This window comes from Panthera uncia, chromosome F1 (assembly GCF_023721935.1).
Source record: "Panthera uncia isolate 11264 chromosome F1, Puncia_PCG_1.0, whole genome shotgun sequence".
NCBI lineage: Eukaryota > Metazoa > Chordata > Mammalia > Carnivora > Felidae > Panthera > Panthera uncia.
The window spans coordinates 2,803,922-2,831,662 of NC_064813.1; the positions used below are offsets into that span (position 1 = coordinate 2,803,922).

The 27,741-nt window shown below is 39.7% G+C and overlaps 1 protein-coding gene across 4 annotated transcripts in view; it reads right to left on the reverse strand.

Annotated features, from left to right (window-relative positions):
- CDC42BPA (CDC42 binding protein kinase alpha) overlaps positions 1 to 27,741 on the reverse strand; it is a 322,688-nt gene that overhangs the window by 65,936 nt on the left and 229,011 nt on the right. For all 4 annotated transcript variants that reach the window (XM_049635114.1, XM_049635113.1, XM_049635116.1 and 1 more), the window contains 4 exons: positions 19,469 to 19,593; positions 4,011 to 4,116; positions 3,474 to 3,622; positions 2,164 to 2,255 (listed from right to left, as the gene is read on the reverse strand). In XM_049635114.1, the coding sequence (XP_049491071.1) occupies positions 2,164 to 2,255; positions 3,474 to 3,622; positions 4,011 to 4,116; positions 19,469 to 19,593 (472 nt within the window). The remainder of the gene's footprint in view (positions 1 to 2,163; positions 2,256 to 3,473; positions 3,623 to 4,010; positions 4,117 to 19,468; positions 19,594 to 27,741) is intronic.

Genomic DNA, 27,741 nt, shown 5'->3' on the forward strand with positions numbered 1-27,741 from the left:
CTGTTCACAAACGACCTCATTTTAAGGCTGATCAGTCCTATTAACTCTACATTTAAAAAAAAAACCGTATTAATGTTTCTTGAAATATCACTTAACAGTTGATTATTATCAGTCTCCATGACACGCTTGTTTCCTGACTTGAGTTCTCGAATTTCTTTCTTTTCCCTTAGAGTACACTATAAAAACACATTAAATCGTGGTAGGGTTGAGAGACTCTTTAAAATATGGTTCTGTTTTTTCTAAGCTAATTTATCACCAAACAAGGTTTCTGTTTTGAAACACTCTTACTGCACAGAGTATACACTAATATACATGACCTCTTACAAGAAAGTAAAGTAGTGATACAACAAATGTATTTAGTTATGAAAAATCGGTTGTCAAGGCCTCAGTCTGATTTCAGGTATTGTTTTATTGACGAAATGAGGCACTCAAACCCTCGGTTTTCTCAGATGAAGTTTTAAAAGTTTCCGCATATTTCTTCACTGTGACATTAACTTTAAATGCGTAATTTCCAAAATAATTCTTAAAATATACAGGCAATGATAAATGCTAGCAATCAAGCACACCGTTTTGATTTCCATACCCTTAGGAAGTTACATCCGCTAATTTGTGTGGTTTTCACAATAATCTCTAGCAATATACCACAGATGCCAGATGATGTACTACGTTCAGAAATTCATCCAATCAATACGTATTTACTGAGAGCCCATTAGGTGCCAAACCTTGTCCAGATACTGGCATATACTAGTAAACACGCAGAAAAAACCATCTCGCCCTCGTTATGTAAATATCACATTATATTATTTAAGCAGTAGAGTACGTTATGTTACAACATAAAGTGAAATTTGATTATTCTGCAATGTTCAAAATCCAAGTACAAGGGGCAGGTTAACGTGTCTTCATAAAGCAGAGCGATAGACTTGAGTTACTTCTTTCGCAAGTTTAGATCCATGCTGACAATGACGCCACCAATGACACCAGAGTCCTACTCTGCGCTGGTGTCTTTTCTGTACAGACTGCCTTCAGGGCTACAGGTCCTACACGTCTTATATATTCTTTGTCTTCTGCTCACTAAATAGTGCAGCTCCCTTCCACCATTCATGTCTGAAAACTCAGCTTGAGTCTCATTTTGGTGAGAAGCCCTGTGCTCAATCTGAATTCCTAATCCGCCTTTTCTGGGTTCCTTCCTTTCTTGTTCACTAGGAAATGCCATCAATAAAAAATGTATTGAACATCTGCTATTTTTAGTTTTTTTTTTTTTTTTCATGTCAAATCCTTCACGTGTATGATACCCTCTCCTCCACAACTTTAAAGGCAGATACAGAGACCCAACCATCAGCGTGCGTCACACGACCGAGAAGTTAGAGGGAAGCATAACGTAAAGCCGTTAATTCGTCCACTATTCAGTCAGGAATACGGACTTTGTCAGGATGGTGGATTTCTAATAACTGGATGTAAGAGGATCCCTTCACTGGGAAAATAACATTCTGAATTTCTTTGTATTACATCGTCACATTCTGAATGCCCACATTATGGAAAGAAAGTTGAGGAAGTCCCTGTAATGGAGCTCCCGAGGTCTCGGGAGTTCCTGTTCATGTTAAGACTCATTAATGCTCAGGCAATGCCTTCAGGAAAATGGGAATGGATCCTGAGAAATCCCACAGGGCAGGCAACTGAAGAACCAGACATGGAAGAAAGCAATGGAGTACCCTAACGGTTCATCCCTGAACTGCCTTTTAACACCAGATTAATCTTTGGTTACTTCATACACTGTCCCTCAACTACCCCGGGAGTGAAGCCCCCTACAACATCTGAAAATAGTGTAAGGTATATTATAAAAATAATAGTTTTTTCCGATCACAAAAATATTATTTGTGTAACAGTCCGTGGCTATGGAAAAACGGTCCAAATTACGGCAAAGTGAGTTTTTCTGTTACTACGAAATTCTTTAAATAATGCATATTGAGCACAACAAAATGACTCAGAGACCAGGCTAGTGCACGTGTGTGTGAGGTGTGTGACGTGAGCATACACATATCCATCAGTGAGCGCCAGTGCTGCTGTGTGAATAACTCCCCGACCCGCGCAAGACGCTGACGCTCGTGCGACAGAACGGATTCAGAACAGAAGCAGCCCTGATTGATGCAAAACACATTCTCATACCCTTTTCAGATCTAAGCTCTTCAGTGTCCTTTATTAGCTGCTCGATTTCTGACAGTAGCTCCAAGTTCTTCTTCTCGGAGTCTTTCAGTTTACTTCAATAAGGGAAAAAAAGGAAAAACGTCATTATTTTTATCGCTGGTTAGGGAGCCATCCTACAGTAAGTACGTGGTTGGAGTTTCTTGGTTTCCGTGTCAGTCATGTCAAATCAGGGAAGTGCGAACCACTGCAGGGCAGACGAATCGGCCCTGTCACCTACTCTCGTGCAAATAAAGTGTTATGGGAGCACGGCCAGGCCCGTCCGTTCACGGACGGTCCACGGCCTCTCTCGCTCTATGACAGTGGGGCTGAGCAGGGAGGGACCCCATGTCCCACCAAGCCTGAGACACCTTGGATCTGGCCTTTTAGAGAAGACGCTGACTTGGAGCTAAATGATTCAATTTTAAAATGTCCTCAAACCACAGGTCAAATTTAGAATTTGGTGAGGCTCTTTTACACAGAGCCACAGAAGTGGAGCATTTTCACGAGCGTGTCTACAGTTTTTGGATTTGCTCACGGTCCCGCGTCCCAGGCGGGAGAAGGCGGCGCGCGCTCGGTCCAGGTAGAACCTGGGGAACCGCACCCAACGGCGCTTTGGGCTCGAGACGACTCGCCGGCTCCGGAAAGCGTTCTCTCCCGTTTTCGGTGTCACACGAGCACATTTAAGCAACGCGTACTTAATTTATGTCTGGATTATTCATAACAAGAGTTTATAATTCAGCTGGGGTGCCTGACCTCCGATTCGATTCGGAATATGAGTGATTACAGTCGAAGCACTAAAAGGCTTCACACTGTTAGAAACTGAATTTATGGGACCATATTTCTTTTCACGATCGAATGCCTTTGGGACTTTGCTTTCCAGCACCAAATGGATTTTTCTATTTATATGTTGATTTGTGACCAGAACTTTCTATTGTTTCTCTGACTTATTCTTGAACCATGTTTATATCCCATCTAATTAAGATTTTCATTGTATCATTTATTTCTTCAGAGTATAATTTGCTCTACTGTTGTGATGAGGACTGAAGGAAAATATTCATCAGGTAATTGTCTCAGACTGTGGAGAGGATATACTTTTTGTACTACATAAAAGAACAGCAAAAACAGTGATAATTAAGATATGTTTACCATTATTAAATTTATCATCAAGAGAACCTTCATTTTTAAAAGATCTATGGCAGAGTGATAGGTAGGGGCTAAACATAGAACTTTCCCCCCAAATACTTCTAGACCAACTTAAAATAATTCTAGGAGAGTCTATTCCCCAAGCTTACCATTCTGTGATGATGTTAGCTGCTTTAACTTTATTCAACTCTTCTTGGATGGCCTGTTTAGCTCTTATTTCTGCATCGAGGGCCGACTGCAACTCCAGTCTAGCTGACATGTCCAGTTTTGCAAAACGACGCATTTTCCAGGGCATATCCTATCAAATAATATGACTGGTTTTAGCTCCGTCCTATTTTATCCCTAACATTCCAATTCGGGAGTGCAAATAAATTTGGAAACTACTTTTAAAGGCACTAACCTTCTCTAATAACACAACAGGGCCGAAAGGCAACTTGTGACAATGTATCATTTTTCATTGAATTCAGAAATAGGTGTAGATTCACATACAGATGAGTTTATTTTTCGTCATTATTACCAACAATGGCTACCTACTGCAAATTGCAGGGAGGCAGTGATGTGCCATGATTTCCCAAACTGGCCAAGACGTGGACTCGTTGATTTCTTGGGAGAAACTTCACAGTGGGCTAAAGCCTAGACAGACCCACCCAAGGTGATCACTCTCCCCGCAAAACCGCTGAGCTTACTGTTGCTCGTGCACCCAGGCTGGAATTTCTTAAAGCTTCCAACTCTTCAGTCATTTTAGAAGCTAAGGCCTGCAGATACCCTCGTGCGTCCTTTTCATCACTGACCCTGGAATACAATACGTATACGGACAAAGCACAAAAGTAAAACAAACAAAATCTTCAGTGAGATATAGGTCGTTTTCAAAGCATCCTACAAGAAATGAAAGTGATAAAAATTTAAACATATATATATATTTTTAAATATAATTTATTGTCAAGTTAGCTAACATATGGTGTATACAGTGTGCTCTTGGTTTTGGGGGTAGATTCCTGTGATTCATCGCTTACATACAACACCCAGTGCTCATCCCAACAAGTGCCCTCCTCGATGCCCATCTTCCATTTTCCCCAATTTAAACATATTCTTAAATATCTTCTTTCAAAAGGTCTCCCACAGCACTCCTGCCTGTCAACAAGTGGGAAAAGGTTTGCTGAACTGTTCAGTTATCTACAAATTAAAGCTGGTCACATTTAGGAAAGTTCAAATTACTTATATCTGATAAATTGGTAAAATTTCACCCTTGAACTGCAGAAATAATACTCTTTTAATCTAACATTAATCACACACACACTTACATGACTTCTAAAGAGTATTAAGATTTTTCTGGCACAAGAACAGACACTCAGATCAATGGAACAGAATAGAGAACCCAGAAATGGACCCACAAACATATGGGCAAGTAATCTTTGACAAAGCAGGAAAGAATATCCAATGGAACAAAGACAGTCTCTTCAGCAAGTGGTGCTGGGAAAACTGGACAGCGACATGCAGGAGAATGAACCTGGACCACTTTCTTACACCAGACACAAAAATACACTCAAAATGGATGAAAGACCTCAATGTAAGACAGGAAGCCATCAGAATCCTCGAGGAGAAAGCAGGCAAAAAACCTCTTTGATCTTGGCCGCAGCAACTTCTTACTCAACACGTCTCCGGAGGCAAGGGAAACAAAAGCAAAAATGAACTACTGGGACCTCATCAAAATAAAAAGCTTCTGCACAGCGAAGGAAACAATCAGCAAAACTAAAAGGCAACCAACGGAATGGGAGAAGATATTTGCAAACAACATACCAGATAAAGGGTTAGTATCCAAAATCTATAAAGAACTTACCAAACTCAACACCCAAAAAACAAATAATCCAGTGAAGAAACGGACAAAAGACATGAATAGACACTTCTCCAAAGAAGACATCCAGATGGCCAACTGACACGTGAAAAAATGCTCAACATCACTCACCATCAGGGAAATACAAATCAAAACCGCAATGAGATATCACCTCACACCTGTCAGAATGGCTAACATGAACAACTCAGGGAACAGCAGATGTTGGTGAGGATGTGGAGAAAGAGGGTCTCTTTTGCATTGTTGGTGGGAATGCAAGCTGGTGCAGCCACTCTGGAAAACAGTATGGAGGTTCCTCAAAAAACTAAAAAGAGAACTACCCTACGACCCAGCAATTGCACTACTAGGCATTTATCCAAGGGATACAGGGGTGCTGTTTCAAAGGGACACACAAACGCCCATTTTTATAGCAGCACTATCCACAATAGCCAAAGTGTGGAAAGAGCCCAAATGTCCATCGATGGATGAATGGAGAAAGATGTGGTATATATATACAACAGAGTATTACTCAGCAATCAAAAAGAATGAAATCTTGCCATTTGCAACTATGTGGATGGAACTGGAGGGCATTATGCTAAGCGAAATTAGTCAGAGAAAGACAAATATCCTATGACTTCACTCATATGAGGCCTTTAAGAAACAAAACAGATGAACATAAGGGAAGGGAAACAAAAATAATATCAAAACAGGGAGGGGGACAAAGCATAAGAGACTATTAAATATGGAGAACAAACAAAGGGTTCCTGGAGGGGTTTTGGGAGGGGGGACAGACTAAATGGGTAAGGGGCATTAAGGAATCTACTCCTGAAATCATTGTTGCACTGTATGCTAACTAACTTGGATGTAAATTAAAAAAAAAAAAGATTTCTCATTAATTGGATTCTGCCATTTTATCTTACAAAAACAAAACATACCCTTTTTAGATGTACTGAAGTATACTACATTTAGAAAGTTTAAAGTAGAATATTTTGTGAAAATCAGGGTTATCTTGCAATAAAGCTCCTCTGTATTCTAAAATGGTCAATAAAATAACAAAGGGAAACAGTTAAAGTTGACTGAAATTCGTAACCGTCTTAAGGCTACCTTGACTGATGCAACTCTTAGGATCTTAGATAGGTTTTTAAATTTGGGCACATGGGTGGCTCAGTTGGTTAAGCATCTGACTTCAGCTCGGGTCGTGATCTCACGGTTCTGAGATTGAGCCCCGGATCAGGCTCCCTGCTGTCAGCACAGAAGCCTGCTTCAGACCCTCTGTACTGCCCCCTCTTGGACCCTCCCCCACTCTCTCACGTGCTTTCTTTCTCTCTCTCTCTCTCTCAAAAATAAACATTAAAAAAAGGAAATGTTTTCAAATTATATTCAATAAGACACACTCCACATTTCAGAATTTATCAAGAGAAAGCTTGTGTTTTATTACATCTCCTTCAAAACCAGGGCAAGACTAGGGTCCGGACTGCCAGCAGATGAAAATCTACAAAAGAAGGTACCGTGCTCATGAAGAATGAACAACACTGGTTTACAGAAAGCTGTAACTGCACAAAGGAATAAAAAATGGAGTTGAAATTTGCAACGTCTACAAGTGTATTCTAATACGCTCTGGGGAACACTATTTGCCTTTGTGAAGGCTGGCTGTTCTCATAAATAAAATTCAGGCCACTGAATAGTAATAAGGAAAGTATATTTCAGGTAAATCAAGATGTATCTGATACATACAGCCGGTGAATTTAAACCTTGAACTTTGTTTTAGCGGCTTTTAGAATTTAAACTCCCCAGGAGTCAAATTCATGTATCTATATCTGTGTATCTTAAAGAGGCCCCTGACAAGGGATCTGCTCCAGATCCCTTCAGATGGGACGCTGTACTGGAGGACAAGAATCTAATGCTAAAAGCGATAAAATCGCTGTAAGACATTGCCCCGCCGAGTCAGTTACATATTTTTAGGCTCTATATCCATGTATATAATTTCATTGCCTTTTAAAGGAAAATGGCTTTAGAAAATAGTAAGAACGCTATGTAGGAAGCTGTTTCCTTCAAATTTCTTTAACTCTGGACACCGCAACGGATCACCACCTTTTGATTTCATCATCTGACCTACAGTATAAAGAGTAAGTGGGGATGAAGGAAGATGACCCCTTCTAGAATACAAAAAAGACACCTACATGGTGGCGATAAAGAAAACTACATTATCGGGGTACCTGGGGCTCACTCGGTTGGGCGTCCGACTTCGGCTCAGGTCACGATCTCGCGGTCCGTGAGTTCGAGCCCCACGTCGGGCTCTGTGCTGACAGCTCGGAGCCTGGAGCCTGCTTCCCATTCTGTGTCTCTGCCCCTCCCCCGTTCTTGCCTCCCTCTCTCTCTCTCTCAAAAGTAAACAAATGTTAACAACAACAAAAAAAGAAAACCACATTCTCATTTAAATGGCTCCTGGGCGTCCAGCAGTCTGCTTCAGTGTCTAGCACAGCTCAGTGATCTGGGTTTATGCACATTCCAGGAACTTAAGAAGTCCGATGTGTTTCGTTAACTCTGGAAATCAGATACGTTAACTTTTTTTTTTTTTTTTAACGTTTATTCATTTTTGAGAGAGAGCGAGGGGAGGGGCAGAGAGAGAAGGGGACAGAGGATCCCAAGCAGGCTCTGCGCTGACCGCAGACAGCCGGATGAGGGGCTCAAACTCATGAACCATGAAATCATGACCTTAACCGACTGAGCCACCCAGGCGCCCCCTGTTGTTTAACATTTTAAATAAAAAACAATCTCTTGTAATTTTGTTTTTATTTACACCTTGAGTACGTTCACATTCCCTTACTCCTGTGGTCTCCCGTTAAGTCTCAACTTTTGATTAAAATTAGGTCCATTTTATTAGCTACAAAAAATTAAGGAAGGGAAGGGTTAAAGAAAAAAAAAAAAAAAGACTTGGTCAGTTACAAACTCCTGCCACTTAAGTTCCACTGGGCCCCAGGTCTCCTACAACAATTCCTTTTCAGAATCATTGCTATCTGTTTCCAACCTCAAATCTTTAAAATTTCACTCCCCCCAGCCCAACACTGTCTTGCCCTTTGACTGTCTTGTCTCCCTTGACAGAGAGGGAGACACAGAATCTGAAGCAGACTCCAGGCTCTAAGCTGTCAGCACAGAGCCTGACGCGGGGCTCGAACTCATGGAGTGTGAGATCATGACCTGAGCTGAAGTCGGATGCCTAACCGACGGAGCCACCCAGGCGCCCCTGAAACCACAGTTTATTAAAATAACTACTGAACTACAAAAGTCCAGTTTCAGTCTATGTTGTTATTCTGGCATATCTAATCCTCTCCTCCCAAATTCTTTGCAGTAATTAATCCAGAAATATTTATTAATACTATTATGTGGGCACATACCTGGAGACAGAGAAGATATCTAAAATACGGTCCTTAAAAAGTTGGGGAGGTAGGACATACACAGTAGGGTGACTAAGTGCTTGATTTCTGAGTCAGACCCAGAAACAGATTTCTGGGTTCAAATCCTAGCTCACTGCTCATCAGCTCCGGGACTTGGACTAAGTCATTTACCCCTCCTAACTCTGTTATCCCTACCTATGAAATGGGAATAATAATCCTACCTCATAGGACTGTTGGGATAACTAAAAAAGAATATTGTCCAAGTGAATTTTCAACTCCATGCCTGGAATGTAGTATGTTGTAATCAGTATAAGCTATTACTTCACACAAATGAACATTAGTGAATGAGAATTATTTCAAGTAACATGAGTGAATGTAAATAAAGGGAAATAAAAGTTTTATTACTGAAACCCTCTGCTGATTATGAAAACACTTTCCTGGTTGTCCTCTGTGTCCTATATGCTGCTCTCACTATTATCCTTCTTTTCTCCTTAGAAAGATCTCAACGTTAATGGCTTTATTGACTAGAAATTAAATCCCCAAATTTATACGTTTAACCTTAACGTTTCTGGAATGTTTCCAAAAGCATATTGGAAATCTGTAGCCAGATGTCTTAGGGTGAGCCCAGTCTGAAAACAATCAAAATTGACTTTATCTTCCTTGAAGCTGTTTCCTTCTCCTGGCTTTCCTATTTCAATGATATCATCATTTTCTTAATCTCTCCAACTCAGAATTTTGGAAATACTAATTCTTCATCATCTCTTGTCCTTAATTCATAATTATAAGAATCCTATAGATTCTTCTCCCATAATATCTTCTCTATTTGTTCAGTTTCCCCCAAACTCCCCTCTATTTCATCCTGAACACCACTATAAAGAGTTGCCTTCCTAATGCATCATCTAATCAATGCCATTATCCTTTGCAAAAACCTTCTCTCCTTCTTATAAAGATCAAATTCTTACCCAGTATTCATGGTAACTGTATGGTGGTAACTTTACTAGTCTTATTTCCAATCGCTTTATATGGAACCTCCAATTCAGCCAACCTAAGTATAGGACTCTTTATTAACCTCAGGGTTTTCAGCAAACACATTGTAAGTTCAACTGATTACCCCCAGCTTTCTTAAGCACCCCAGTCTGAGGTGATTCTCTTCTACACTCCTATAGGAAAATCAGTATTGTATGATACGTAGAGCAACTTACATTTAAGTCTTGTAACTAATCTCCAAATCCAGTCACATTAGTTTTTAAACTTTTAAATGTTATAAGCTGCTTGAAGGCAAAGTCCTAGCTTTTACAGACCACCCTACCGCCTATTTATACCGGAAGAATGCAGCAGATGTGAGGAAATGGGTTTTAGACATCACTCTTAGGGACTAGACTATGACTCTGACTTTTTTTTCCCTATCATTTCAAAGAGAAAGAGCGATGTATTCTGATGAGCCAATGGTGAGCACTGCACACAGTGATGAACAACAAGGTCTCCCTGCCCTAAAAGGTATTCTTTCATAGAAGAGGGATATTTCATAGGAAAGGTGGAGGGGGCAGAGTAAGGGGCCATTAGAAATGCATCTAACTGAGGTCTTACATACAACAGCACCTGTTCTGTTTTAACACCGTTACTTTGTCCAACGGAAACATTTAAAATACCATATATTACAAACTCCTAAAACCTTGTTTGGGCATCGCCTCATTTTTGTTGAAGTTCTAGTTTAAATTCCAGTTTGTGAACTTACAGTGCTACACTAGTTTCAGTGGTGAGACACCACTTCCCTACAACACCCGACGCTCCTCACGACAAGTGCCCTCCTCACTCTCTGCCGCCTAGTTCACCAACCCTCCCACCCTTCCCCCCTGGTAACCATCAGTGTGTTGTTCTCTAGTTAACAATCTGTTTCATTATTTGTCTCTCTCTCTCTCGTTTTTCCCTTTGCTCGTTTGTTTCTTCAATTCCACATAGGAGTGGGATCATATGGTTTTTGTGTTTGATTGGCTTATTCTGTTTAGCATAATACTCTTTAGCTCCAACCACGTCATCGCAAATGACAAGATTTCATTCCATTTCATAGCTGATATTCCTCTGTATATGTATACCACATCCTCTTTATCCATGCATCGGTCCAGAGACATTTGGGCTCTTTCTGTAATTTGGCTAATTGTTGATAATGCTGCTGCAAACATAGGATGCATATATCCCTTTGAATTAGTATTGTTGTACTCTTTAGGTAAATACCTGGTAGGGTGATTTCAGGATCGTAAGGCAGCTCTATTTTTAACTTTTTGAGGAACCTCCATACTGTTTTCCAGAGTGGCTGCACCAGTTTGCATTTGCACCAACAGTAGACAAGGGTTGTTTTTTCTCTGTATCCTCGCCAACACTTATTTCCTGTGTTGTTGATTCTAGCCATTCTGACAGGTATGAGATGGTATCTCACTGTGGTTTTGATTTGTATTTCCCTGATGATGAGTGATGCTCGGCATCTTTTCACGTGTCTACTGGTTACCTGTATGTCTCCTTTGGAAAAATGTCTGTTCATATCTTCTGCCCGTTTTTAAAATTAGATTATTCATTTCGGGGGTGTATTGTAAGTTCTTTATATATTTTGGATACTAGCCCTTGACAGAATATGTCATTTTCAAATATCTCTTCCCAGTCTGTAGGTTGCCTTTTAGTTTTGTGGATTGTCTCCTTCACGGTGCAGAAGCTTTTTATCTTGATGTAGTCCCAACAGCTCATTTTTGCTTTTGTTTCCCTTGCATCAGGAGACATATATAGAAGTTACTATGGCCAATGTCAAAGAAATTACTGCCTGTCTTCTCTAGGATTTTGATGGCTTCCTGTCTCACATTTAGGTCTTCAATCCATTTTGAATTTATTTTTGTGTATTGTGTAAAAGAAAGTAATCCAATTCCATTCTTTTGCATGGACTTTCATTCTTTTTCATTCATTCTCTTCCAACACCATTTGTTGAAGAGATATTCTTTTTTCCATTGGATATTCTTTCCTGCTTTGTTGAAGATTAACCGACTGTATAGTTGTGGGTTCCCTTCTGGGTTTTCTATTCTGTTCTATTGACCTATGTGTCTATATTTGTGTCTATATTTGTCTGTATTTGTGTCTATATAGTTTTTGTTATTACAGCTTTGTAATATAACTTCAAGCCTGCAATTGTGATGCCTCCAACTTTGCTTTTCTTTTTCAAGATTGCTTTGGCTATTTGGGGTCTTTTGTGATTCCATATAAATTTTATGATTTTTTGTTCAAGCTCTGTGAAAAATGCTGTCGGTATTTTTATAAGAATTGCATTAAATCTATAGATTGTTTTGGGTAGTACTGACATTTTAACAATGCTTGTTCTTCCAATCCATAAGCATGGAATGTCTTTCCATTTCTTTGTGTTTTCTTCAATTTCTACATCAATGTTTTATAGTTTTCAGAGTACAGATCTTTCACCTCTTTGGTTAGGTTTATTCCTGGGTATTTTATTATTTTTTGTGCAATGGTAAATGAGACTGACTCCTCAATTTCTCTGTCTGCCGCTCCATTATTATTGGTGTACAGAAATGCAACATGTCTGTATACTGATTTTGTATCCTAGGACCAGCAGGTTTTTGGTGGAGTTTTTTGAGTTTTCTACATATAGTATCATGTCATTTGCAAATAGTAAAAGTTTGACTTCTTCCTTGCCAATTTCGATGCTTTTTATTTTTTTCTTGTCTGACTGCTGTGGCTAACACTTCCACTATGTTGAATAAAAGCAGTGATAGTGGACATCCCGTCTTTTTTTTTTTACTACAGAGGAAAATCTCTTACTAGTTTTTCCCCATTTAGGATGATACTAGTTGTTGGTTTTTCATAAATGGCCTTAACTATGTTGAGGTATGTTACCTTTAAGCCTACTTTGTTGAGGGCTTTTATCATGAATGGATGTCGAACTTTGTGAAATGCTTTTTCTGCGTCTGCTGAAATGATCATATGGATCTTAGCCTTCCTTTTATTAATGTGATGGATCATGTTGATTGATTTGAGAATACTGAATCGCCTTTGCAAGTTAGGAATAAATCCCACTTGATCGTGGTGAATGATTTTTTAAGTGTTTTGTTGGATTCAGTTTGCTAGTATTTTGTTAACAATTTTTGCATCTGTGTTCATTAAAGATATTGGGCCTGTAGTTCTCTTTTTTGTGGTGTCTTTATCCGGTTTTGGAATCTGGGAAACCCTGGCCTCAGAGAATGAATTTGGAAGTTTTTCCTCCTTTTCTATCCTTTTGGAATAGTTTGAGAAGAAGAATAGGTATTAACTCTTCTTTAAATGTTTGGCAGAATTCCCCTGTGAGGCCATCTGTTCAAGGACTTTTATTTGTTGGGAGTTTTTTGTTTTGTTTTGATTACAGATTTGATTTTTTTGCTAGTTGTCTGTGCAAATTTTCTATTTTTTCTTGTTTCAGTTTTGGTAATTTTATGTTTTTAGGAATTTATCCATTCCTTCTAGGTTGTGCAACTTGTTGGCATATAGTTTTTCATAAAACTCTCTTATAATTGTATTTCTGTGGTGTTGGTTATGATTTCTCCTCTCTCGTTTGTGATTTTATTCATTTGGGTCCTTTCTCTTTTATTTCTGGTAAGTCTGGTTAGAAGTTTGCCAATTTTATTAATTTTTTCGAAGAATCAGTTCCTGGTGTCATTGATTTGTTCTACTGTTTTTAAGTTTCTAGATCATATATTTCTACTCTAATCTTTATTATTTCCTTCTTTTGCTGGCTTTAGCCTTCATTTGTTGTTCTTTTTCTAGCTCCTTTAGGTAACGTATAAGGTTAAGTTGCTTGAGGTTTTTCTTGCTTCCTGATGTAGGCCTGTATTGCTATATACTCCCCTCCTAGAATTGCTTTCGCTGAATCTCAAAGGTTTGGACTACTTTCATTTTCCTTTGTTTCCATGCATTTTTAATTTTTTTCTTTTATTTCCTGGTTGACCAACTCATTGTTTAGTAACATGTTATTTAACCTTCATGTATTGGTGGTCTTCCCAGATTTTTTCTTGTAGTTGACTTCTAGTTTTGTAGCATTGTGGTCACAAAGGGTGCATGATATGACTTCAATCTTCTTGAATTTGTCGAGACCTATTTTGCAGCCTAATATGTGATCTGTTCTAGACACCGTTCCATGTGCACTTGAAAAGAATGGGTATTTTGCTGTTTTAGGATGGAATGTTATGAATATATCTATTATGTCCATCTGGTCCAGCGTGTCATTCAAAGTCACTGTTTCCTTATTGATTTTCTGCTTAGATGATCTGTTCACTGCTTGCTGTAAGTGGGGTGTTAAAGTCCCCTACTATTATCGTATTATTATTGATTAGTTCCTTTATGTCTGTTATTGTTTTATGTATTTGGGTGCTCCCATGTTTGGCTCATAAATATTTATAATTGTTGTATCTTCCTGTTGCATTGTCCCCTTTTATAACACCCTTTTGTGTCTTGCCCTTGTTACAGTCTTTGTTTTGAAGTCGACTCTGCTTGCCCTAAGTATTGCTACTCCTGATTTCTTCCTTTTTTAAATTTATTTTGAGAGGGAGAGAGTGTGAGTTGGGGAGGAGCAGAGAGAGACAGGGAGAGAGAGAATCCCAAGCAGGCTCCACGCTGTCAGTGCAGAGTCTGATGCGGGGCTCACCCCCATAAACCATGAGATCACAACCTGAGCCAAAATCAAGAGTTGGACGCTTAGCTGACTAAGTCACCTAGGCGTCGCCAATCCAGCTTTCTTTTGACACTCATTTGCATGATAAATGTTTCTCCATCCTCTCACTTTCAATATGCAGGTGTCTTTTGGTCTAAAATGTGAATCTCTTGTAGGCAGCGCATAGATGGGTTATCCATTCTGACACCCTAAGTCTTTTGATTAGAGCAGTCTATTTAGAAAGTAATTATTGATAGATATGTATTTATTGCCATTTTATTACATGTTTTGTGGTTGTTTCTGAAGATTTTCTCTGAACCTTTATTGTCTTTCTCTTTCACGGTCTGATTTTCTTAACTGATATCTTTGAATTTCTTTGCCTTTATTTTTTGCATGTTTATTGGTGGTTTTTGATAGATCGTTATACCATTAGGTTTGTATACAACATCTGCAGACAGCAGTCTATATTAAGTTCATGGTTGTTTAAGTTTGAACCCACTCTTTTCTTCTCTCCTCCCCACGTTTTAGGTATATGGTGTCATATTTTATACCCTCTTTTGTGAGTTCCTGGACTGATTTTTTACAGAAACATTCATTTTTACTGCATTTATGTTTCCTACCTTTATACTATCACTTTTGGTATCTCCTTTCCACTCAGAGTTCCCTTAAATATTTCTTGTAGAGCTGCTTTAATGGTCATGAATTCCTTTAGTTTTTGTGTGTCCAGGGAACTCTTTATCTCTCCTTCTATTCTGAATGACATCACTGCTGGACAGAGTATTCTTGGCTGCATATTTTTCCCATTCAGCACGCTGAGTATATCATAACATTCCCTTCAGGCTTGCCAGGTTTCTGTTGCAAAATCTCCTGCTAGCCTTATGGGTTTTCCTTTGTACATTACTGACTTATTTTGTCTTGCTGCTTTTAAGATTTTTTTCTTTAACACTGTATTTTGGAAATTTAATCACAATATGTCTTGATGTAGGCCTGCTTTTGTTGATTTTGATGAAGAGTTCTCCGTACCTCCTGGATCTGGATGTTTGTTCCCTTCCTTCCTTCTCTCTCTTTGTCTACTAGAACTCCTATAATACCAAAGTTATTACATTTAACGGAGTCACTGAGTTGCCTAAGTCTGCTCTCATTTTGCATATTTGAACTGCTTTCAATTACTATGCCTTCGTCATTCATTAATTCTCCTGCTTCTTCCAGCCTGCTGTTCACTGCATCAAGTGTGTTTCTAATCTTGTTTATTACACTCTTCATCTCTGATTCTTTAACTCTTTTATCTCTGTGGTAAGGGTGTTACTGATGTCCTCCATTCTTTTATCAAGTCCAGTGACTATCTTTATGATTGCTACTCTAATTCTCCATCAGACATGTTATTTACATCTATTTTGCTTAGATCTCTGGTCACGGCCTTATCTTGTTCTTTCATTTGGGACAAATCCCTGGTCTTCTCATTTTGTCTAAATCTCTGTCTGCTTCTGTGAGCTAGAAAAGCCAGTTATGGGGCGCCTGGGTGGCTCAGTCGGTTAAGTGTCTGACTTCAGCTCAGGTCATGATCTCGCTGTTTGGGTTTGAGCCCTGCGTCGGGCTCTGTGCTGACAGCTCAGGGCCCGGAACCTGCTTTGGATTCTGTGTCTCCCTCTCTCTCTGCCCCTTCCCTGCTCGCTTGCACTCTATCAAAAATAAATAAACATTAAAAAAAACTTAAATTAAAAAAGAAAAAAGAAAAGCCAGTTATCTCTCCCGCTCTTGAGAGTAATGGCTTCATGAAGAAGAGGTCATATAGTGCCCAAGGCCTGGCACTTTAGGGAGTGTCCCCAGTGTGTGCCGTGTGTGCTCTGCTGCTCTGTTCTGGTTGCTCTGTCCTTGAGGCCAGTTGTCTGCAGAGGCGCTCCTTGCCTGCTATGGGCAGAGTTTAGTCCCTGGCCTAAATGTGGTGAGTTTTAGCCAGTTTTGCTTTGATCTGCTTGTGAAATGGGACCTCCACTGGAACTGAGGCCTTGCAAAACTCTCTGGTTGGGAGACGTGGTATGGGCAAGGGTTTGTGCTACCCTTCTGGCACAAAGGGGCTGCCACAATGCGGCTAAGGTAAGCATGATCGAGAAGGGCAGTCCCACCGGAGCACATGGGGGTGGGGCTTGGCGTACGCAGGTTAGGCGGCCGGTATCTTCCCACAGGTGGCTCTGTGTTTATGCTGAGGGGCTGGGGAGAGATGGTGCCAGCCAGCTACTCTTGTTCTCGGAGAGATCTCTCCGTGAATGGGGTCTCTCTGGGCTACACTCCAAGAAGAGCAAATAACCTCCCCACTGTGTGCCCTAGGGGCTCTTCAGATCACTGTTTCCATGTCATCTATCTCCAGGCTGTTGGCCTGCCTTCTCTCCAAGAGCAGCGCAGTGCCCTCCAGGCTCTATTTCCCACTGACCTTTAAAACTCCAGTCTTCAAGCTCTGCTGGTTCCAAGAACTCACAAAATTTAGTCCCTCTTGTTTTCCAAGCCAATGGCTGTGGGGAGATGTTCTCCTTATGAGTTCCCTTGTGTGCTCCTCTCTCTCTCACCCTTCTCCATGACCATGGCTCCCTCCCTTCGGCAGCAGTCAGGATTCGTTTCTCCCCTAGACCAGGTCTCTGCACTTCCTACCTTCTTCAACTGGACCTCTTCTCTCTCTTTAACTGTGGAGTCTGTTCTGTCAGTTTTCAGGTGAATTTCTGGGGTATTTAGTCAGATTTGATAGTTATCTAGTTGTATTCACGGGATGAGCTGAGCCTAGGGTCCTCCTACTCCACTGCCATCTTCCTATTTCTAGCATCACTTCATTTAAAAAAAATTTTTTTTTTTTTTAACGTTTATTCATTTTTGAGAGACAGAGAGAGAGAGCATGAGCAGGGAAGGGGCAGAGGGAGGGAGACACAGAATGTGAAGCAGGCTCTCAGGCTCTGAGCCGTCAGCACAGAGCCTGATGCGGGGCTGGAACCCACGGACTGTGAGATCATGACCCGAGCCGAAGTCGGACGCTCAACCGACTGAGCCACCCAGACGCCCCTAGCATCACTTCATTTTTAACGTACAGACTGAAAAACTCAAAACGGCCTGAGACTCTTTACTTTTTAAGCATGAACAGAACGTCCCAGATTTACTTCCAAGAAGGTGAGAAGTCTGAGAACGTGGACTACGTCTTTTACTTTCACCCTATTGTGTATTTAATAATTAGCCATCTAATGTTTTAGCCCATTTCTAAACAACAGCTTTTGTGTAAAGTGACTTGCTTGCATTCCTGACTTCTTGTGCACATTTCACTTGAATGTGAAAAGTCTAAAATGATGGTTTTGTGGTATCATGTGAAAACTTTCACCTTCATCCTTTCCACTAACCCTTTCCAGAGTTTACCTTTAAAGCTTATTTCCTTTACTACTAAAGCTTATTTCCTTACTTCTCATTCCATCTGAACCCATCATGCCTGTCACTAGAAAAAATTAGTTGTCTAGGAACTCTGGCTTCGGCCAGATCATCTTTGTTTTCTGTAAAGTCATTTTCAGCAACAGCTTAATTGTAAGTTTGATTACAAAATAATGTAGTTACAAATGAAGAGTCATAGTTTTTTTGTTTGTTTGTTTTGCCACCACCAGTTCCAAGTAGTTAAGAGTCATAATTTTTGATATTATTATTTTTTAAATTTTTTAATGTTTATTTTTGAGAGAGAGAGACAGAGCGTGAGCACGGGAGGGGCAGAGAGGGAGACACAGAATTCGAAGCAGGCTCCAGGCTCTGAGCTGTCAGCACAGAGCCCAATGCAGGGCTCAAACCCCTGAACAGTGAGATCTTGACTTGAGTCGAAGTCGGCGCTTAACCGGCTGAGCCACCAGGCGCCCCGACATTATTTTTTTAAGCTTATTTATTTTGAGAGAGAGCATGTGCGTGCATAAGAGGGGAAGGGGTGGCGGGGAGGGAGAGAACCCCGAGCAGGCTCCATAATATCAGCACAGAGCCTGATGCAGGGTTCAAACCCACAAACTGTGAGATCATGGCCTGAGCCCAAACCAAGAGTCAGATGTTTAACCAACTGAGACACCCAGGTGGCCCCGTAATTTTTGATATTACAAGCTTGGCTAAAAATTACAATGATTTTGCTTTAGAAATGTAGACTTGATGACAAGGACACAAATTAACCATTAATGAATCATTAACTGTTTGGAACACAACCACATTTCCACAATTTGGGCATTTTCGTTTAGACATGCATTTAACGGTCACGTTCATAAGCCAAAGGTGAGTGAACACAAGAGTTCTGTAGTTAGGCCTTTATCAAAATACTTGAGTCATCTGGGTAAGATCTCTTGCAGTGTTTATTCACTTCTGATTTTATTTAAGATGGAGGGTATGAATCTGCCGTAAGGTAGGAAAATGATGCTTGAAGAACCAAAATAAGAGTATGAGAAACTAAAATTCCCACCAAATGACTGGTCTATAGATACATAAAGAAACTAGTTGTTTTCATGCAAATTAAGCATCCATGATGTGCCAGAAAGAACCAAAAGGTTGAAAAGTAAATATAAAAAGTGAAGCCACCTATTTTCATTACAAAATAAAGTCCCTATTGGATTCAACTTTCTTCATGTTTTATAAAAATATACACACTTTTACAAATGCCAGAATCGCTTAATGAAATAATGTGAAAGTTACTAAGGTGATTATTCCAAATTAAATCCTAAGAGCTTAAAGAATAGTTGATAATATGAAACTGTGACCATTTAAGGTTTTTACGGTGCCATGTGTGAATCAGTCTGTGGTATACGAAAGAAAGTGATGGCACATCTTCAGGCTCGAAATTCTTCTCCGGGCCGTCTGTTTCTTAAAATAATCGCAAACAGCAATTTTGGTCTTACAAAGGAATTCTTATAGCTAGTTAATGAGTTTCTTCAGTTTTTTTTAAGGACCAACTGTCTTAGAATAACCTTTTCTTTTCTTTTCTTTTCTTAGAAACACCAGTTTTCAATGAAGCTGTGGAAGGCAGACACGGGCTACTTGTTGCATTGGGGAAAAGAGGAACAGTTGAAAATATACAAGAATACGGATCGGTAATAAATAACAGGTCAGTAATAAAATTATGCTTCTCAGGGAAAGTTATTTGTCAAAGCGATAAAATAAGGGGGAAAAAATACCCATGTTAGTAGCCTTGCGGAATTCACGCCAACTTGGCCGTGTGTCTAAAATCACCCACAAAAACACACTGAAACGAGTACTCACCACTGAATGATTTCCGTGATTTGAGCTTCCCAATGTGCAACCGATTCTTTCTTGTCTGCCAGGTCTTTTACCTCCTCTTCTAACTGCTGGTTGCGTATACTTAAGTTCTCATACAAGGTGGTGAGCTGAAAGGCAGTTTTAAGACACGTGTGACTTTTACGAACAGGAATGTAAGGTGCCCAGACACCTCTTGTTAAATTTGATAACTCACCATATTTCGCTAAACACTGATGGTCTTCCTGATTTCTTATTAGGCACCGTTCTGGTCACTGAATTTGGAAACATCAAATATTTTCTCTTCCTGCTTTTGCTTTTCCCCTACTCCTTGTGCTAAACTGCTTCCCTCTGCAAACCTCCAGTTGCCTGAAAACTCCCCAGGTTCCACTGATAACAACATCTCTTGGTTTTTTTCTTGATCTGAAAATCTCTATGTCATCCTTTTTAAAAAATAGAATCTTATAAAGAATTTCAAGCATATGTAAAAATGGGACAGTGTAAGTTAATTCCCATGAGCCCACACCCAACATCAACAATTATCACCTTGATGCCATTTTATTTTTTAAACATTTTTTAAATTTATTTTTGAGACAGAGAGAGACAGAGCATGAATGGGGGAGGGTCAGAGAGAGAGGGAGACACAGAATCTGAAACAGGCTCCAGGCTCTGAGCTGTCAGCACAGGGCCCGACGCGGGGCTCGAACTCATAGACCATGAGATCATGACCTGAGCTGAAGTTGGAGGCTTAACCGACTGAGCCACCCAGGCACTCCCGATGCCATTTTATTTGTATCCTGTCTTCTTCCTCCCTCCTCCCGTATTATTCTGCAGCAAATACCAGACATCTATAATTTTACCCATATATATTTCTGTGTATATCTCTTGCAAATAAGGCCCTCTCTTTCAAAATATAAGCACAGTGTTATTAAATTTAATGAGTTTCCTTATTATCGTCACATAGGTAGTCACTTCAAATTTCCAGTTACCTCAAAAGATCAAAACACGTTAACAGTTTATTAAATTGAATCATGTTGCCAACAAGTAAACACAGATTTATGTTCCCTATGTCCTTTAAGTCTCTTTTATTTATACCAGGAACCGGGTGGTTTAAGTGGGAGACATTTATTTCTCACAGTCCAGAGGCTGGAGAGTCCAGGATCAAAGTGCCAGCAGATTCAGGGTCTGGTGGGGCTGCCGCTGCTGGGTTCACAGATGGCTGTCTTTTGGCTGCCTCTTTATGAGGTGGGAGGCCTGAGAGGGGTCTCCGGGGTCGGGTCGCTTTCATAGGGATAATAATCCCATCATGAGGGTTCCACCCTAGGCACTAATCACGACCCACAGGCAGAACCTCCTCATACTATCGTATGAGAGGTTACGTTTCAACATGGGAATTTTGGAGGGACGTAAACATTCCAGTCTATAGCAGTTCCCCTCCAGAACTTTTACTTTTCTTGTAATTTATTTGTTGAAAAAAGTAGGTTGTTGGTCTTGCAGAGTTTTGTAGTCTCAATTTCTGCTTTCATTTTTGAAAGATTTTTTTTTTTTGATGTATAGAACATTCTAAGTTGGCAATAATCATCCTCCAGCACTTTGAAAATGTCATACCTTTTTATTCCCTGTTTTTATTCCTGTTTGATTTCATTTTTTTCTGTTGGGAAGTCAGCTTTCGGTTTAACTTTTACTCGTTTGAATATAATGTGACTTTCTGCTCTGCTTTTAGGATTTTCTTTAGCTGCAAGTTTTTAGCCGATTTTCTCTGATGTTTCTAAGTGGGTTTTAGTTTCTATTTATCACGTTTAGCATTTGTGGCATTTCCTGAATTTGTATGTAAATGTTTCTCATAAGGTTCGGAAAATTATGGGCCACGTACTCTTCACATACTGTTTTTGCCAGTCTCTCTGTCCTTTCCATCTGGGAAAGCAAATATTTGTACGTCAGTTCTTTATACCATGTCCCCTAGGTTTTTGTCCTCTTTTAGGTATTTCCATCCTTTCTAATCTCTACCCATACTTTAGTTTGAAATTTTTTTTTTTACTTATCCACTCTTTTCTTTGGCTCTTTCCAATCTGCTGTTAAAATCTTCTATTGGGCATCGGTTATTTTAGTTTTTACTTCTAGAGGTGCTACTTGACTCTCTTGTATACATTCCAGTTGTCTGCTGAAATTCATCACGTTTCCTATTTTCTATCATACAGTTATTTTAAATTTTCATTTATGAAAATTCTCACGGGAATCTCTGTGGGTTTATTTATATGGACTGTCTAGTTTTTTTTTTTTTTTTCATTTTTTCTTTCCTTATTTTGTTTTTGTGATTATATTTTTACTCTTGGTTTTCAGTGATGCAGTTGTATCTCCTAGTATGCATGGTAATTGTTTAATGCATGCCACACATTTTATATGAAAATTTTAGAGGTAATTTGAGGCTCGGTATAATATCCCCCTCCTTAGACCCAAGATAGGTCAGGTACTGCAGGCTGGTTTTCAGTCATTGAGAGTGTTCATCTCTTTCCAGTTCACTCTTACTCCTAAAATGTAGCCTTTCAATGAGTCCAACGGAAAGCTTGTATTTCTCTCTCCAAACCCGTGAGACTGTGGAATACTGTGCTCAGCTTCCTGGCTCCTCAGCTACTGCTTTCCTATCAGCAAATGCTTCAAGGAAAAGCAGCACCGAGTGCTGGGCTCAACACCCTGCACTGCTCCGCTATGGGATCTTGGTCAGTAAAGAAGGCTGCCCTCTTCACTCTCCAATGCCTTGCTGCAGATAAATACAGTGGGAAATTAAAACAAGTAAAGAATAAATCCAGCTCTTGCGGAGGTGGTGGGTATGATGCAAGTTAATCTGTCCTATCAGAAGCAAAAGTTCCTGCTTTAATACATTTTTTAAAATTTATGATAAAATATTTGCATTCAATTTTTATCTCATGGTTACATTTTCTCTGATAAATGGTCTCAAGCTGCATTAGTTAGTATTCCTTTCTTGCTTTTTGGTATGTTTTATAGAGATACTGTGTTCATTTCCTTTCGATTACTCAACTTGAAGGAGATGAATTTTTCCTACAAGAGCTATTTACAGGTCTGTGGAGATGAGGGGCCTGGTGATGGTTAATTGTATGTGCTAACTTGATTGGGCCACACAAGGTACCCATACGTGATCAGGGCGTGTCTGTGACAGTGCCTCTGGATGAGATTAACACTTGAATCAGTAAACTGAATAAAGCAGATTGCCCTCCCTAACATAGTGGGCCCATCCGATCAGCTAAAGGCAAGAATAAAAAGATTGACCCTAGTGAGTCAAATCTCCTCCTGTCTCAATGCCTTCAAGCTGGGATGTTGGTTTTTCCTGCCTTTGGACTCTTACTGAAACAGCAGCTCCTCCTGGGGTCTCAAGCCCTTTGGACTCAGACAGAAACTACACTGTAGGCTCCCCTGGGTCTCCGGGCTGCAAACTGCAGGTCTTGGGATTGTCAGCCTCCATAATCAGGTAAGCAAATTCCTTACAATAAGTTATCTTTACACATACGTGTGTGTGTGTGTCTGTGTGTGTGTGTATGCATGTGTATGTTAGGTTCAGTTTCTTTTTTTCAACGTTTTTTTATTTATTTTTGGGACAGAGAGAGACAGAGCATGAACGGGGGAGGGGCAGAGAGAGAGGGAGACACAGAATCGGAAACAGGCTCCAGGCTCCGAGCCATCAGCCCAGAGCCTGACGCGGGGCTCGAACTCACAGAACGCGAGATCGTGACCTGGCTGAAGTCAGCCGCTTAACCGACTGCGCCACCCAGGTGCCCCGTATGTTAGGTTCAGTTTCTAATACAGGCTAAAACCATGTTCTAAGTCAGGGATCTGCAAGCTTTCCAGTAAAGCATTAGATAGTATGTATTTTTGGCTTTGTGGGCCACATGTGGTCTCCATCACATCTTGTTCTTCTTAGAAAAACCTACTTATAAGTGTAAAAACTCTTCTTAGTTCATGGGTCATAAAGAAACAGTTTGAGAGCCGGATATGCCTACAGGCCACACATGCCAACTCCTCCATCTAAATGTATCAGCAATTCTCCTAATGACCCAGGGTTTTTCTCGCGTGTGTTTTGGCCTATCCTTCTGTGAGAGAGAGACACTTAAGACACAACCCAATGCGGTTTCATTTCTTCCACTCTACCAAAGGAACACAGCTGTAATTCCCTGTTTAACCCTACGCCCAACCTCATGGTCTTCTCAGAATGAAATGGGGTCCAGAGAAGCTATCAAGGCCCACGTACACCCTCAGCTGCCTATTAAGAAGGGATTTAAGTTCCGTACCTCAAGGGATGTCACTTATGTCTGAAAACGTACTTTACCGGCTCTCTTCTTTTACAGATTTACTGAGGTATAATTTACCTGTAATAAAACTCATCCGTTACAAGTGTATGGTTCAAAGATTTTTAATAAATTTAAGCAGTCGTGCAACAACCACTACAATCCTGTTTTGGAACACTTCTGGTACGAGAAATTTCCCCAGTGCTGGTTTGCAGTCAATCCTGGCTCCCACCCTGAGTTCCAGGCATCACGGATCTGTTTTCTGCCTCTCTGGTTTTGCTTTTCTTAGCAATTTAATACCTCATCATATTATTGAGGTTCAACCACAGTGTTGCACGTATCAGAAATCCATTCCTTTCTACAGCTGAGTAGTAGACTATCATATGGATAATAGGAAACCTTATTTGCCTGTTCATTAGTTGGTGGGCATGTGTATTGTTTCCAGTGGTTTGCTTTTGGGAAGAATGGTGCTATGCACATTCACATACAAGTCTTGAAAAGGGCTCTGTTTTTAATTCTCTTAAATAAGTAAGTAGGAAAATTTCTGGGTCACGTGGTAAGTGTAAGCTTAACTTTCTGAGAACTTTTGAAACTGTTTCTAAAGTGGCTCTCCCACCTTCCACGCCTACAAGCAGCGTGGGATTTTCAGTTCCCCCACGTCCTTGCCAACAGCAGGTATGGTCATTCTTATGGATTCTGTTCATTCTTGAGGGTGTACAGCTGCACGTGACCGTGGTTGTAACTGGCATTTTCCTGACCACAATGAACATCTTTGCATGAGCTGATCTGCCATTCATAGGTCTTTCATGAAATGTCTGTTCAAAAACTTTCCCCATTTTTTTCAATGGGTTGTTTGTATTTATTTCTTATTAATGAGTGTTAAGAGTTCCTTCTCCATTTCAAGTATGTTTCTTCTGCAGATGTGTCTTTCGCCCCTTAACGGGGGCCCATCTCTCCGCTCGTTCAGACATTCCTTCACTTATCTCAGCAATGTTTCAGAGCGGTCTTCCTCCCCTTACTTCCCAGAGCTCCGAAATCACTGTTTTTGACAATCGTGTCCACCTTGAAATGTTTCTTTTCTTGAGAGGATTCATCAATCTCTTCATGTTAGCCTAGCCAGAAGTCTACCAGCTGTTTCTGAAGTTTCTTCTGGCAGATGCAACGTCTTCGCTAATTCATTCCTACAACACACCTTTTTTGACAGCCCTTCCAACTAATTTGTGAGTGACGTCAACTAGATGTTTGTAGGAAGGAGAGGAAATGCAGATTTTGCACGGCTATGTTATGACACCTACAAGTGGTTTTAAGTAGATTTGTTTAGTATTACTCAGAGAAATGCTAATATTTTCATTACTACTGAATAAAAGCATGGACTCTGGAGCCAGACTGCCTGTGTCCAAATTCCGTTTGGCCACTTCCTGGTTCTCTGATTAGGAAAGGAGCTTCATTCCTTCTGCCTCAGTTTCCTCATCTATAAAATGGCAAGAATAATTGGGTACACCTCACAGAGCTTTTGTGAGGATAAAATGATTTATATAAAGTAACTCAGAAGTAAATTCTGAGTAAATATAAAGTAACTCATTAGTACATTCTACCTAAGGGTTTGTTCATTTTGCTTCTTTGGAAATGAGAAGGTTTTGCTATTTGTACATTGACATATTTGGCTTATGGTAATTATAAGACTACATAAGAATATGGAAACATGCTCAGGACATTTTAAGTGAAAAGGCAGATTAGAAAATGGAATGTATATATGACTGCACTTACGTAATAGTATATATATATAAACAAAATCTGGAAAGGAACATATAAAATTACCATAGTTGTTTTGTGGTGATGAGATCATGGGTTAACTTTTATGTTAAATATATGCCACGTTTTTTATAATTCTGCTTTTTTGTAAAATAGTGTGATTTAAAACCAAGACAAAAATAATATTTTTCCTGACTGGAAAATCATTTACTTTCACTTCCTAACATATATGGCTAATTTTATTTGCCATAAATTATCTTTAAAAGAAAATTTTTTTTATGTTTATTTTTTTGGGGGGGAGAGAGAGAGAGAGGGAGGTCGAGCAGGGGAGGGGCAGAGAGAGAGGGAGACACAGAATTCAAAGCAGGCTCCAGGCTCCGAGCTGTTGGCACTGAGCCCGATGTGGGGCTCAAACTCATGAACTGAGAGATCATGACCTGAGCCAAAGTCGGAGACTTAACCGACTGAGCCACCAAGGCGCCCCTGTAATAAATTTAGCAGACTTCTGAAAATATCAACACACTTTCTTTTGATTTCCTTTAAAATTTTAATTTTTAGAGTTTAAAACTGTGCATGTGAGAATCTCTTCATGAGATTAATTATGTAAGTTTGAAAATTAACCTAAGAGTTGCCTTCTGGCTTCTATACCAGAAGTTCTGTTTGAATCCCTTCACTGGGTTCCAGATGGAAGGGCTGGAACAACAATGGCAAAAGTACTCTGGTTACTCCTCCTGGCAAAAATATACAGTTCAAACCAAACCAGAAAATGAACGAATAGAAGAAACAGTGCTCAGGTAGGTGAACCGACAGTTAAGGAGGAAGAAAGCAAAGGCTGAATAAAAACAGCAAAAATTGGGAAGGGGCTTAAATGGTAGCAGAACCCAGGTCTGTCTCTACTGCTCCAGGAATGAATATTTCCTTGTTATCGTTTGTCGTTAAATATTTGCCCTCAGAGTTCTACTCCTATCCTTCATCAGAGCTTTCATGTTAGTAAGAAAAGGTAACATTCTATTTTTACAAGCTTCGGGGACAAGCTTTTATTTTTATCCTTCACATCTCATCAAAATCCAAAGAGTATTGCTTAAAAATGAAATATGTGCTTCTCGTAAACTCAACAGAACTTTATGGTTAGTGATGAAAAAAACCAAGGAGTGAATACAAGATTTGATCTACATTCAATTTGATTGTTTCTCAATATAATTTTTCTTGAACTGTATACATTTTCTACTAGAAACTACATGAAGAGGACTTCTAGAGTTTAATTACATTTCTTACCTCAAGGTAACTCTTAAGAGAATCTTAAATTCTGTCTTATAGACAGAAATAGTGTTTTATTTTACAGTCGTTATTAGTCAACACATGAAAAAAACAATTACGTGACTTAAATTTTATGGGGATAAAATTCAAATGTTATTAGTTTTATTTAAACGGAAATAACGAAAAGTCACACAGTAACTTTCACATGCTCTCTGTACTCTGAACAAAACACTCATACTACCTTTGGGCTACTTCCCACAGAGTTTGTGTACATTCTTTCTCAAGTAGTTTTCAACCGAACAAGCAAGGTCATTTTTAAATGTTTAAAAAACCAAACAGTCATGGGGTAAGTAGTGAAAGATACGGAATGCAATGGAAAACAGAACAAAGAGCCTCTCTTTTATGACTATTTAGTCATGGGCTTTCAATTCACGACTCTTTCAGTCATGGTCATTATTAGTTACTGGAATAATTAATAGTTGAACAAAATATTTTTCCGGGAGGAAAATCCTAGAAATCACTATAAAATACAATTACCCAAACGTTCTCATTTAAATGTAAATATGATTACTAAAACATGTGGATAATATCAGGATTTTTACAACTGTTTGTTAGGAACTGACAAAAGAAATGCAAAAGGATGGCAGTTCAAAAAATCTGAGCTACTAAATGGAAAAACATTCCCTTTATGTATTTGAAATTTCGTTCATAAATCTGGCTGAGTCTAAGTTTAATCTATGGTTCTGTTCTTTACTTGAGCTACAGAATTTAGGTGGAGCTTTGCTTCTTTTCTCTTTTCTTTCTTTCTTTCTTTCAATGTTTATTTACTTATTTGAGAGAGAGAGAGAGAGAGAGAGAGAGGGCGCGAGAGGGATTGAGAGAGTGAGCAGGGGAGGGGCAGAGAGAGAGACAGGGAGACAGAGAATCCCAAGCAGTCTGCACACTGTCAGCACAGAGCCTGGTGCGGGGCTC